This window comes from Hibiscus syriacus, unplaced genomic scaffold (genome assembly GCF_006381635.1).
Source record: "Hibiscus syriacus cultivar Baekdansim isolate YM2019G1 unplaced genomic scaffold, ASM638163v2 tig00110201_pilon, whole genome shotgun sequence".
Taxonomy (NCBI): Eukaryota; Viridiplantae; Streptophyta; class Magnoliopsida; order Malvales; family Malvaceae; genus Hibiscus; species Hibiscus syriacus.
In genome coordinates this window covers 134,389-148,804 of record NW_024062624.1, presented here as the reverse complement: position 1 = coordinate 148,804, position 14,416 = coordinate 134,389, and the positions used below count along the sequence as shown (strand labels likewise).

At 33.9% G+C, this 14,416-nt stretch overlaps 1 protein-coding gene and 1 pseudogene across 4 annotated transcripts; both read right to left on the bottom strand.

Moving 5' to 3' along the window:
- Window positions 1-5,308: 5,308 nt before the first annotated feature.
- LOC120218885 lies at window positions 5,309-6,815 on the bottom strand (annotated as a pseudogene).
- A 2,088-nt stretch (window positions 6,816-8,903) lies between these two features.
- On the bottom strand, window positions 8,904-12,166 carry LOC120218699. 4 transcript variants are annotated; one of them, XM_039215597.1, is made up of 9 exons: window positions 11,995-12,166; window positions 11,844-11,894; window positions 11,428-11,449; window positions 10,948-11,062; window positions 10,760-10,792; window positions 10,275-10,400; window positions 9,843-9,949; window positions 9,695-9,766; window positions 8,904-9,427 (listed from the first exon to the last, which is right to left on the bottom strand). In XM_039215597.1, exons 1-9 carry the CDS (start codon window positions 12,136-12,138, stop codon window positions 9,069-9,071), a joined length of 1,029 nt encoding a protein of 342 aa, XP_039071528.1. In that variant the 5' UTR covers window positions 12,139-12,166; the 3' UTR covers window positions 8,904-9,068. The 4 variants fall into 4 exon arrangements, with proteins under 4 accessions (XP_039071528.1, XP_039071530.1, XP_039071531.1 ...); XM_039215599.1 differs by having other exon boundaries at window positions 11,333-11,449; window positions 11,995-12,071; XM_039215600.1 differs by lacking the exons at window positions 11,428-11,449; window positions 11,844-11,894; window positions 11,995-12,166 and having other exon boundaries at window positions 8,907-9,427; window positions 10,638-10,792; window positions 10,948-11,037.
- Window positions 12,167-14,416: the final 2,250 nt, after the last annotated feature.

Sequence of the window (14,416 nt, the reverse complement as noted above, 5' to 3'; positions counted from 1 at the left end):
TTACCTCGTTCACATTCAAGTTATTATTTTAAAAAAAAGAAACGAGCCTCGTTAAATTTTTTTTTTAATTTAATTGAATCGAAACGAAAGAATCAAAACAGCGAAAGATAAAAAAATGTCCGAAAATATTATTCAAAGACAGAACACGAAATCCATTTGCAATGAAAAACAATTCCAACGAAAATCCCTAAAGACCACAGCCCGTATCAAAGGAAAAACAAAACATTAAACCAAAGAGCTAACGTAGACAGTAAAAATACACAATGACAGTGACACAACCTAAACAGCAGCGCGATTAGACTAGAATTAGAATCCCCTTATCAAGAAGCAACACAGCAGCTACACGACAAGGCAAATAGGTACTTTTTCTTATTAATGCGAGGGGAATACAATGGTGTATAGGTTAGAAAGACTTTCAAGCATTTAATGATGAATATTTATACATCAATGTAAAATGTGATTTTTAAATTAATTTGGTTCATACATATTACAATTATTCACTCTGCATTTCATCATCTAAATCCGATATTCATTATAAATTAATTTATTTTTATAAAATAATAGATATTATATTTTTAAATAAATTATAATCCTTAAATTCTCGTACTTGTTAAAATTTTAAAATAAGAATAATTACATTGAAATATATTCAAACCTATAATATTATTGATATTACAATTTATAACAATAATTGTACCAATTAAATTAATATTTTGTAATATGAAATTCATCAACAACGGTTAATAACTTCATAAAATTTATTAATAATAAATGTGGATGACTTTGACTATCACTAATTTTTCTTATTTGCCATCGACTGAGTTTGTTCAAGTGATAAGCAATTTCATGTTGTTTAAGTAAGGTCTCAGGTTCGAGTCTTTATGTATGCAAAAAGTTCCTGCTGGAATATTTACCTACCAAAACCAGGTGTGTGACCCGGGTCGGTTCAAATTAATCAAGGCGAAGCCTTGGAATTGGAAGACAAAAAAATATTTCTTATTTTGCCAAATATATATTAATTGTAAAATATTGGAAATTGTTTTGTAAGAATAGAGACAATTCCGACGCAATAAGAAGAGAAGGAACGAACTCTACCAAGAAGAAAAGAAACGAAGGGAGGTCCTATGTTCGTGGGGGAATAGGACAGCGTGCCCTCCGAAAACCAAAAGTACCTAAAAAGTACACTTTATTTTCCGATGATCTCTTAGTCTTATGAGGTAAGAAGGGTAGCCCTTGCCCTGCTATTGAGCCACGTTTACAATTGCTATTGGCTAAACAGTGTAATATGGGATCCTCCCAGAAGGAAATGCTTGGTACGCTTGCAGCCTTTCTTCGATAAATACACGTCGGTCGCAGGATATGAGAGGTATATGTATCGTATTAGATAAATATGCACGTATATTAAAAAAAAGACACGTATGCACGTATATTTATATTGAACAAAAAAAGGATCCGTATGCACATATTAGACTGTCACAAGTTTTGAGAATTAATGAAATCACGGACATAATTTTCACTCATAAGTCTTGAGTTTAACCTAAATTTTTATTTATGTATTTAAGTTCAACAATTTTAATACCACGAGTGTCCTAATTAGATATCCAAACTCACCCTTGATTACATGCCAACACATAACAAACTACTAGTGGACTATGAATTATTGAAGGTTGACATTGTCGTTCATGTGAGCTTCAAATTAACCACAAATTAATTATATCATATCAGGGGAAAAGAGACTTAAAAATGGTAATGAAAGCTTTGATGAGGGTGACATCGTAATAATTAACAATCCATAACCGACCCCAGCGAAGGGGAGAAATGAATAATGTGATTAAGCAAGTTGCTTAATGATTAAATTAATTCTTTAATGCCATGACAAATCTTTCACAACTTCGTTTGCCATCCAGCTAAATACAGCAATGCTTCGATTGATCTTATTTTATTTTATTATTGCTATTCTTGAAGCCCATGGGTCAAGTCTTTCTTTCAAGCTCGCCTGTTAGTCCTTGCCATGTTTCGAATTGTTTAAGCAGTGGACGAATTTGGATTCAAATGCAATTGTATATTTGGTGGTTGGATTATCCTTCAATTTAGGAAGCCAGGATAGCTGTTTGGTTTGATCATTGATAGCAACATCAAGTGAGGACAAATAATGACCAAGAGACAACTTGTTGTCCATATATTAATACATGAGTACAATTAGTAATTGTGACGTACATGTTATATTAATAATGGAAATCCTTTATTCACATCTTATCTATTTTAATGTTATTTATCTTATTTTGGATGTAGATATATTATTTAAAAATCTAAAAACTAAGATTTAAGAGTCAGGGTTTTAAACTTTAAAATTAAAATAATTATACGAATTTTTACTTTGATATTTGATTTTTTTGACATACGTTTTTTTACCCTACAAAGTTGTTGGTCTTTTAAAAAATATTATTTAATGGCCTGTTAGTGAAAAAAACATAGTTTTTTTTAATATAAAAAAGGACACCTAAATATGATTTATGATGGGAATTGAGGGTCCTCCATCACAGTGGGACTTCAATTTCATAGAGCAATCTTGCCAGGGAGACTCGCACATCCTTTTTTATTTATTTTAGACGTGCAACAAACACAGGCATAGTTCCATTCTGTCTAATGGACTGATGGGAAATTAATAAAACAGACAAATGGTGGAGATTTTGATTTTTCTTTATTTTTCAATTTACTTTAAGCAATACAATGACCATACAGGCAAAGAGTTGTATTGGTCCACATGAGTAGTGCTGCACTTCAAGGAAATTAAACCGATCCATGAAGCTATCATAATTAACCCCAAATAAAAAAGTTTAGTGATCCTTTCCCTTTTGTCCTAAAAATATTTTTTTTATTAAAATTAGGATAAATTACACTTGTGGGTCTCTAAACTTTTAGATCATTAGTTATATGTCACTAGTATTTATTTATGGTTGGTTTTATCTGTTTTAATATTAAAATTAGGATTAAAAAAATAAAATATTCCGTTTCCCTTTTATGATATTATATTTCTTTGCTTTATGACTTGCATTTGTTTCGTTTTCATTGATTCAAAGATTCTTTGTTCTTTTGTTTGCGTATGTTTTCCAAACTTTCATGTTCCCTGGTGTTGGATTTTTTTAATACACTTTGTGATATTATTTATTATTATTATTATTATTATATATTAATTCAATTGCTAACTTTCACAATTTCAAAAATCTCACCAACAATGTTTTATTTAATGGCTGATCCATGAGTACCATTTCAATCCTCTATATACTAGTGATATGTCTATATATTTTAATTTCATCGTTTTAACTTTTATATATTTAATATTTGAAATTTCAATCTTATCTCGGAATATAAACATAAAACCTGTTAAGTCAAATTATACTATTAATTCTTTTATTATGTGTAAATTGTACATTTAATACATATTCTTTAATTTGATAATTTTAAATTTATATAATTTAGTCTCATCTATAGTTTACGTTAGGATTTAAATTTTAAAATTTTAAAAACATACAAATTAAACTGTCAATTTACACATGATAAGGGATTAATGACATAATCTAGTATCAGAATTATATAAAATAAAATAAAAGAACAAGTGATGCATTAGCAATAGATATCTTACAGTAACCGTCAATTTTTTGGATCAATGATTCTAAAAATGGACTTAATTGTAAAAAGAAAAAATGATTTCTGCCCTAATGTTGTCTGTACCTTTCCACAAGAATAGTCTCTATTACCTCAACATAATTTACGGCACGATAAAAAAAAAAGCATAAAAATAATTAAAATACGGTTTAAATTATTGAAACATTAATTGTCATGTAAGACCTTGTTGATTGTAGATATTGCAAATCTGGCTTAGCTAGCTGTCATTGTTGTTTCTAGATGAAATGCAAACGAAAAGGAAGACCATGTTCCATGTAGTATTAAAAATTAGGGTAAACTATGTATTTACTCACTCAACTATCACTTTAGTTTTGTTTTGACCACCTTTTTTTTTTCAAAATCATATCAAAAGTTACGCTTTGGTCACCCGTTGTTAAAAAATTAACTGTGAGTTGACACGTCACCATAAGATAATATCACATCATCATTGAAAAAATAAAAAAGATCAAGTCAATAGGTTTTTTAACAGAAGAATACCAAAATATAACGTTAAATATGATTTAAAAAATAATTAAGTAACCAGAATAAAATCAGAATAATAATTAAGTAACTAAATGTGTAATCTACCTTCTACTGCAGTTGCAATGACAAGTACTTGTACTTAGATTATTATTATTCATACTGAAAAAATTATCTTCATATTTCTATAAAATGAAGGTTTCAATTCTTCAATTTACACATCGTAATAATTTGTTTTTTTATTCTTATTTTTCCTTTTTATTAATATATTATTATTCTTTTTTCCCAAAAAGAATTATGATGATCGAGTTCCATCTTTATTAATAATATGTACAGATATATAAACAATATATTAACCTTCAAGACGACATTCATTTAACAATTACACCGGTTAGAAAAAAATTCGATTTTAAAACACAAAATAAACTTATTTTATTTCTTAAGATTTATTTATTTATTTACTAATATGTATTAATATGTTTATTTTACAGTAGCAGATTTAACAACAATATTCGCCCTAACCCAATGACTATAATGGGAAACCACTGGATTAACAAGGAGTGCATGTTTGATTTACGGTTTTGCTGTATAGCCGTCTATCTAGTCTATATATAGTGGCTGATATGTGAGTTGTGACATCGTATTGTGGGGGACATGCTCATGAGTCACTATTCAATTTGCTATTAAATTTAGCTCAATTCCAGCCATGCAACCTTAACTATGGTTTAATAATAAAATAATAATAATCATATCATGTAAGAGAAAAAAGGTCTGAATTATTTAGCCATTTCTTGAGGTTGTTAAGGTAGCACTCAATATTTGGGCCCTTTTGGTCTTCAAGCCTAAGCCTGTTCTAAAGGCTGAAACGATGAATCGATTTGGGTAGAAATAAACATAATAATTCATGCACCATGGGGCCTCTTCAATGGAAGCTTGGACTTAGACCTGAGAAAATTTCGAGGACCATTTAAATTCTATATTTCGCTTGGTAAAAATTATACAATAAACCCTAGACCAAGAACCATACGTCTCTCTGTGATATTATGATGGAACAAAGCCCACAAATGATTCAAATCTACGGTTCCCATCAGCTTACAGCAGCTCAAGAACCATGGCTGCGCTAGATGAATGTTAGGAGGGAGACAATGAATAATATCATCTACTACCCTCTTCCTAACTCTTGGTCGCGCTTGTCTTTTTTGGGACCAGATACCCTTTTCTTAAGTCTCAAGCATCCGTTGGGTTTAGATTCTTCGAGACTCGGTTTATAATCGAGTTCTTTCGCTGGTTTCGTAATCGGAATCGGAATCTTCTCCATCTCATTTATGAATTTGCGAAGATGTTTAATGTACTCGGGATAAGTCTCCAAGTTGCAATGGCCACCACCTTTCACCCATAAAGGCTCATACTTCTCCTTTGAAAGTTCCCATAATCGTTTCCCATGATACCAATCCACAATCTCATCATTCGTGCCCTGCAACCACAAGGTTCTTCGTTCAAGTCCACGTACTTAGATATACTTACATGTATAACTAGAACCGGACAGTTGACTCGTCGGATTTTGTCTATGTTCTGCAAGGATTTGGACAAGGTGATATGTCAATTTCAAGGCAACTTATTGTTGCAGCAGAAAGAAAATGGAAACCTAGTAACTTACTTTGAAGATGTCGAACAAAAATGTCATCTTGACAGGATAAAGGACTCGAATGCCTGAAAGGATGGCACTATGAAGAACGACTCCCCTTGGTCGTTTTAAATGAGAAGCCAAATGTAGGGTCGGTCCACTTCCAACGGAATGTCCGTATACTATCAAATCTTCTTTCTGAATCCCGTACTCATTTTCAAACAATTGTACACTGCCTCTATGTCATAATATGTGTTGAGCTCGGTTGGCTATTGCAAATGATCAAATATAAATTTATACGTACGGGCAAACAGATGAATAAAGATTTAAGTTAATATGTTATTTTACCTTGCCAGATGATCCTCCATATCCTGAATAATCATAACTGCAAAAAGAAAAAAGAAACAACAATAGAGAGAGATTCTGAATCAAAGACCAAAAATGTAAAATTTATGGGAAAAACAAAACAGTTGAACATGATCAAAACCCAAGCAAAAAAAAAATGTCGCAAAACAAAGATGAAACAACTAACAAGTGAAGGAAAGGTACCTCATGATATTGATGCGGAGGTGGGACCTGAGCTCGATGAAGAGTTCATGTATTTGGCCTAAGTCAGCGGCATTGCCATGGGAATACAAGAGGGTTAACTTGGCAATAGGGTGTTTCCAGAAGTTGGCTACGATTTTATTGCCGCTTTTGGTGTCGAGCAAATGAACATCCATGTTCATGTCAGCTGTTATCCCCGATGTAGCCAGCCTCCCATCTTCTTCCTGGCGAACATCATACGCCGGTGGATCTGGTGGGAAAAAAGCAAACTTTGCCGCCATACTCGACGTCACGTTCCCCATTAGCAACAACACAACGAGAGAGAACAAAAAGCCACAGTTTCTTTTTTTTTCAGATATGAAACTGGATAAGACATGCAATGATCAAAATACAGGGCAAGAATTCATTTTGTGATGTTTGGTAGAAAGGGTTGTGTTTCCTCAAAGAGCTTTTGGCAAATTTTCTGTTTGTTGGGGACTTGTTTTTGGGTTTTCGGTTGTTTATGAATCGAAGGAAATCATGGAAGGGAATTGGCTCCAATCGAAACGGCTGAGCTGGAACTCCTGCCGGAGAGGAACAGATGCCTAGAAATATATTTATACTATTGCTAGATAATAAGGTTTTGGTTTCAAGAAGCTTAGAACTTAGAAGCCATGGATGTCTTCATCATAATCTGCCTCCTATTTTTTTTCATTGCCTGATTGACCATGCCTAGTTTTGGATTTTCTAATTGTCCATCTTACCCTTTACTAATTTGGTATTTCACTAACTAAAAAAAATAAAAATTAGAATAAATTTTAAATATATCTTAAGATATAAAATTTTATCTTATTTTAAATGAAAATAAAGATTTAATGTTATCTCTATACGAGCATTTAGCCTCAAATTTATGCTCAACTTGTAGGGTTTAGGATATAACAGATTGAAGGGTGTTTTTGATTTTTAATTCATTAAATTTGAATGTTCCCTTTATCAAAAAAAAAAAAAAGTAGCTTCTAAAATCTAGTGCACCCCTTCGAATATAATCCAATAAATTTACTAAAAAAAGTAAAAGATTGGATATAAAGTTTTAAAAAGAATTTGTAAAATTTGGACGGCTGAGATTCGGTCAAAGGCAGTCGGGCTCTTTTGGAAAGGAGAGAAGATTTTAGTGAAACCACGTCAGAATCCGACATTCTTTTCATTCGTTACTTTGTTGAGTTCAGTTTCAGCCTATACTTTGGTTACAAATGTCTTCCACCTTTGACCATTTTTCACTGCAGCCTTTTTACTGTTTGGTGACCATCCAAAAACTTACATTTCCCCACCTTTTTTTACTGGAAAAAGATTACTGTACTAAATAAATCAAGTTTTGAGGTTTACTTTTCCCCCCAGAGAGTTGTAGGGGTTTTACTTAGCAGTAAAATATACAGTTAATGTCAGAAATTAAGAGTTTGGGTGTCCATACGAATTATGGTGTAGCAGTGGGAGAAACTAAATTAATTGAGTTTCCTGTCTTCGAGACTTTATGAAAGAAAGGATGATGGCACTTGGCAGGGACGGAGACAGTGGCCCTAGCCTCCTGGGATGCTCTATCCACATTCCTTGTTAATTATCAATTTCCACAAACAACCAACTATACTAAAACTGAATCGAAATACCCATTACCACCTAATTAACACTGATGATTAAAAAAAGTTTCAACTGCCTTCATTATCGATCCAGCGTTAACATAATAAGCTGACTAGGTGTTGCTGCGTCGTTTCAATGGCCGTCAAGCTTTGGTAACCCCGAAAGCTAATCAAAGAATACTAATTCAATCAGGAATGGACCTAGAGAATGTTGAAATGAGGTCGTACCACCTTTAAAAAATTTAAATTTTATTTAATTTAATTTTTTGATTAATAATATAATTTTATACTCTTAAAATTGTATGATTCCACACCCCCATATACTTCTAACATAAGTTCCAAACTTCATACCTCCTAATATAAAATTTTGCATTATCTTTTATGTAAATTGATCTATTATTACTGTTTCAATGATTTTAAAGGATTTAAAACCACTTAGGACTGCATCAGTCCCACACAGAAGCAAATATTACTCTGAAAAATGATATGATGAAATTAACAAATATGACATGTTATGTTATGTTATGATGGTAGCACAAAACAAAACTGGATCTACCTTCAGTTCAAAGGAAAGGAAGTGAATGAATCAAAAAGGGCATAGAATACCAGATAAGTCTGGTGCACAAATAAATATAGAAAAAGAAAGTGGCTGGTTAATAAGGTATCCTGTAATATGACACAAAGACAAAAAGAATAAAGTTTTGTTCTGAAAATATGTTGGTGTGTGCAACTAGCAGGAAAAAGGGAAGTGACCTGTTTAAAAAGGTGTTTCACAAAAGGAAAAGAGTCCCTTAATAATATTTTTTAATAGTGCTATGAACCTATAATCATTATTGAAGAAATCTAGGTAATGGGATTGAATATATCAATATTTCATGCTCACCTTTTTTATTCAGGTAATATATAGGTCCAAGTTAGAGGGTTATGGAGTACTGAATAAAGAACAAATTGGTCAACCATGGCCACCTGATTTCCCTTATGATTTCTCCCTTTCCTTTCACCACTCTCACCAAAGAATATAAATTCTTTACCAGTTAAGATAAGTCACATTCCTGCTACGTAAGGATGATTAGCATGCATGATTCAGAGTGTTATTTCGCATACTAGTTCTGTTGCATGTAAGTAGTCAAACTCAAATCCAATCACAGGGAAGACTGTCTGTTCGATTCAAAGAGTATATGCTCTTCTTCTAATGTTGTCTCATTCCCAAGAACGGACACCCAGCTTTCGGAAATTTTATCCACTTGCCCATTTGATATCTCAACTAAAGTGAAGGCGCGGTTGGTACCATTGGAATTGGATGCTTGCAGCGAGGTCTCATTTATAGGTCGCACTCTGGGAACTATGGCTCCATTCAGGTATATAATGTCGTCAGTCCCAACTACAATCATTTTGCGAAGACCGTTCCCATGTGCCAATTCTCTATGCATGTGACCAAACACGACAAGTGGAATAGAGAAGGTAGCAGTCTGTTTCAAGAGGGAGATAGCTTGTGCTAGATCTGTAACAGAAAATATTTTTGTTAGCTCGACACAATGAGGCCAGTGATCCATCTCATCATAGGCAAATACATTGCATGACGAAGGACATTAGATACATTAGTTTTCACGCTCCTGCATACAGACTTCAGGGTCATAGGTATAGTACTATAGTTCACCCTATTTTTCTACCAATCTTGCTAAAGCACACGACAGAGTGAAATACCTAAATTACTTTGAAAGCAAGTTAGAACATTGCACTGAAAGGAGACACACCCGGATAAAATTACCTGGATCACCATGATCACCACCTTCAAACACCCAATCCTTTCCACAGATGTCATTCAATTCATTGCCAAGACCTGCAAAAAGTAACACCTATTTTTATAGGAAAAACCAATTGATCTTAAATAAAGGTTGATTGGCAAGTCCATACACCTGTAGGTCCATTATGTGCAAGAAGTATAACTAGATGATCTTCTGGGGTCCCAAGTGCAGCTTCATAGATTCTCTTGGCACTTTCATCCATCTCTTGGATTCCATACCTAAATGACATTCCAATTTGGTAAATTGCAACACGAATAAAAATTCTGTGACGAGCAAGACTTCCCGATCACAATCCCATTAGAACTTCCAGTTTAATTTGTTAGCTCATTAGGTTACGGAAGATTTAATATCTAGTAAAGTCAATTCAAGTGTTTTGCAAAATTAAAGGATAAACCAAACAACAGTTTCTAGAAATGGAAACAATAGATAGGTTCAAATTGCAAAGAAGGAAGTCATTAGGGGGAAAATGTAAAAGGACCAAACACACAAACAAGTCAAAGACAGATACTGAACTAACAAATAGCTGCCACTATGCAATAATACCTTGCAGACAGAAGCTTTTTCCGAAATAATTGCTGACCCCCACATGAAAACGGCCGTCCACCAACACCACTGAGCTTTAGTAAAGGAAAGTCCAGACGTTTATAACCTACATGCTCCTGTCCAAGACTATACCAAGAAAGTAACATTAGTATGAACTGATGCCCTTCGAATTCTACGACTTAAAAATGATTATAATGTGCCAAAAGGTCATATGGTGATGCATACAATTAACTCTGACTGTAGCCGAAGTCCCTACATCCACATGTTCACATTTTATTACTATTATTACTATTATTATTCAACTTCTGGCAACAGAAGATCATTATAGCCTTGAATTGTATTGGGATTTGAAACACAATTTACCTGACTAATTCAAGCCTCAAATTTTCACAGTTAGCATCTAACATGGAAAAAGAGAGGGAATAGAGAAAATTACTGAAGCATCCATTCTCAAAATTCCTTTTTTATATATCAGGAAAGCTCACCATTCTAGCTGAAGTTGAACTCGATCCTTCTTCCTAATCATTAAAAGATGTCCTGGATTAGAAATCATTAGATTGTCTAACACAAAGCTAGCTACATTAAACATGCACATGAACCACCAAATCAAAATCTGAATACACCCAACAAACATATTAGTAAATCCATTGGGCATGAATCATGAGTAACATACTTAGAAGAAAACTGTTGAGTGCTCCAAGAATCATGATTTCCCAAAATAACTGCTTTTGGAAGCTTGAGAACAGCAACATTTTGAACTAGTTTGTCATTTTCATTATCAAAATCACCTGAATAAAGGAAAAGATGTGAACAAAGGAAAAAAGAGGAGAGGCAAAAGACTTACATCCTACAGGGTTAGATTTTGGGAAAACAAATGTAATAAGTTGTTCAGGAGAGACATTGGACGCATGGATTAGGCACATAATCTTCAGCTATCTATTTTCTTTTAAACGAATGAAAATTTTTCGAGTGTACCAGACATATCCAGGAGTGGAAAATGGCAATAAAGTCTAGCCTCAACACCGTTACAATGCATATCTCCTTTCTAATTAACTCACCAATTGGTGCCGGCAAAAGATTAGAGGGAAGACTCCAAAGACGAATACTCACAGCACACATTGGGTCGATAGACACTGAGGAAAGAGGGACCTGCCTGTGAAAAGCACCAAATCGGGCTGCATTTTCACAAAATCTCTTATCAGATAGGTATACGAAATCTATATGCAAACTTTCAAAACTTCAAAAAGAGTTCATGAACCAAAAAGGAAAAAAAAACTAAAAAACGAATCTTTAATTGAGTGGAATATTTATAAGCAATCAATCGGATTTATGAAACGTAATCAGGCAATTTGTACACTTTTATTTAACACATGTAATCATGCAATTTAAGATTAAAATTCCCAAAACCGAGCCATCGAGTTAATTACAAGCACCCAAAACGATCTAGCAAACTAACTTTCGTTTATTTTTCACTTTTCACATTAAAGTAGAACCCTTATGTTTTCTTCTTCTCTCAAAATCCAAACTTTGGTAAACATTAGTATTTAAAATTACCAAACAAAAAAATACCTTGAGAAATTGAAGTGCCTTTGTGTCTTCTTCAAGATCCCAATCATCGTGCTTCAACAAAACTCAAATTTAGAAAGAAAGGAAATTTCAATATGATACGTAAGATTAAATAATGAAAAAGAAAGCCGACGGAGGAAAGGAGTGAACTTACGATGTCTCCGACGACAGCGATTCGAACAAGAGAAGAGGAAGCCATGGAAGGGCGACAAGGGCGGGGCTTTGGCTGAGGCTTAAAGGAGGACGAAAAGCAAAGCAAACTTAGAGTAGGCGCGTGGAGGAGTAACGCGCTTAGCATTTGTTTTAACGGTACTATTCTAAGAAGGTCAACCGTTCATTCAATTTTAAATTGGAGTGTGATTTCATGAGATAATATTTATTTCTTCTCTTTTTTTCAAGAAAAAATAACTTAAGTGATTAAAAATGTCTTATAATATATGATTTTAATCAAATTTTTTTGGATTTACCAAAATGACCAACTAAATCGCAATGCGATCGATAATTCGCAATGCGATCTCCGGTATCGCAAATCAGTTTCCAGATTCGCAATGCGAACTTCGACTATCGCATTACGATTTACATATTCGTATTGCGATAGTCCAAGTTCGCGTTGCGATTTACATATTCGCATTGCGATAGTCCAAGTTCGTTGCGATAATCGAAGTTCGCGTTGCGATTTATTCCAAATTCGTTGCGATAGTCCAAGTTCGTTGCGATAGTCGAAGTTCGTGTTGCGATTTATTCCAAGTTCGTTGCGATAGTCCAAAATTGCAACGACGTTATTGCATTTGTTTCTTAAGAATTTTCTCTAAAAAGATAGTATTCGCGCGGACGTGTCGAAGACACGTATTACCACGATCACGACCACGACCACGAGACGAAACGAGACGGACGGCGGCGCGCGAAAGTCCCCCTTGTTCTCTATCACTCAACAAGGAAGTGGGAAAGCCAAGCATTAAATACTATTCCCAATAGTGTTTTCAATACTATGTGGGATTGAGCATTACCAACACTTGTTTCCAATACTATGTGGGATTGAGCCTTAAATAGTGATATTATTTTTGAATGTTTTGCTTAAAATTGCAATAATCGCGATTGATTGTAGATTGACTTTTAATTATGACATATTTAATCATATAATACTAATGCAATTGGTTGCTGATTCGGTTGTTTTAAGGTGCATGATTGTTAATTGTTTCCTGAATAATCACATTGTATTGGAAACAAGTGTTGGTAATGCTCAATCCCACATAGTATTGGAAACACTATTGGGAATGATATTTAAGGCTTGGCTTTCCCACTTCCTTGTTGAGTGATAGAGAACAATGGGGACTCTCGTGCGCCGCCGCCGTCCGTCTCGTCTCGGGTCGTGGTCGTGGTAATACGTGTCTTCGACACGTCCGCGCGAATACTATCTTTTTAGAGAAAATTCTTAAGAAACAAATGCAATACCACCAGTCATTGCGATTTTGGACTATCGCAACGAATTTGGAATAAATCGTAACGCGAACTTCGACTATCGCAATGCGAATATGTAAATCGCAATGCGATAGTCGTCGCATTGCGATAGTCCAAGTTCGCATTGCGATAGTCCAAGTTCGCATTGCGATAGTCGAAGTTCGCGTTGCGATAGTCCAAGTTTGCATTGCGATAGTCGACTATCGCATTGAGATTTACATATTCGCATTGCGATAGTCCAAGTTCGCATTGCGATAGTCGAAGTTCGCGTTGCGAATCTGGAAACTATTTGCGATACCGGAGATCACGTTACGAATTATCGATCGCATTACGATTTAGTTGGTTATTTTGGAAAATCCAAAAAAAGTTGGTTAAAATCGTATATTATAAGACATTTTTGATCAATGAAGTTATTTTCCCTTTTTTCACCACACACACGGGCAAAACTTCCACGTTAATACGTTAATGCAAATGGGAATGTTTAATTCCCAAAATAATGTTGTAATGCGATAATTTCTTCAAATGGGGTATTTGTTACAGTTAAGTGTGATCTCCCGGCGTCTTCAGCAGATTGCTCGGTCTTTGCATGGAAACTTGGAGATCTCGGCGTCTTCAACTTAGTCTTCATTTCTTGGATATCTAGGCGTCTTCATGTTGGATATCTAGGCGTCTTCATTTGCTATGTTGGATATCTAGGCGTCTTCAATGCAAACTTGGATTCCATGCAACTTTAACGTATTTTGGCAGCATGAAATTTGCATCAGGAAACCATGGGAAGATAAAACAAACAAAGAAAAGTTAAAACAACACTTATTTAATTTAAAACAAAGCAAAAGCAAAAGAAAGTGGAGGATTTAAAACAAATCAAAGTTTTATTATTAATATTTAATGATTTGATACAAATGATTTGGTAATGATTTGAAATAATGAAATTATAATAATTACAAACAATGATTTAATAATTATTGCTAATAATTATTTAGTAGTAAAAAACTCAATTTAATAGAAATAATATTTGATTCAATTACTTTAATTTGATACAAATAATTCGAATAATGATTACAACTCTTGACGGTGTCGGGTGTTGTTGAGTAATAATGTCGAGGTGCACGTCGATT

Bases quoted from the DNA above. Each gene is read 5' to 3' on its own strand.
- LOC120218699 (XM_039215597.1), bottom strand. From the start codon at position 12,138: ATGCTAAGCGCGTTACTCCTCCACGCGCCTACTCTAAGTTTGCTTTGC. The intron at 11,063-11,427 runs GCAGGTCCCTCT...TCCTTTATTCAG, and splicing joins CGATTTGGTGCTTTTCACAG to GTGATTTTGATAATGAAAAT. The intron at 9,950-10,274 runs GTATTATTGCAT...AATGTCATTTAG, and splicing joins AAAAAGCTTCTGTCTGCAAG to GTATGGAATCCAAGAGATGG.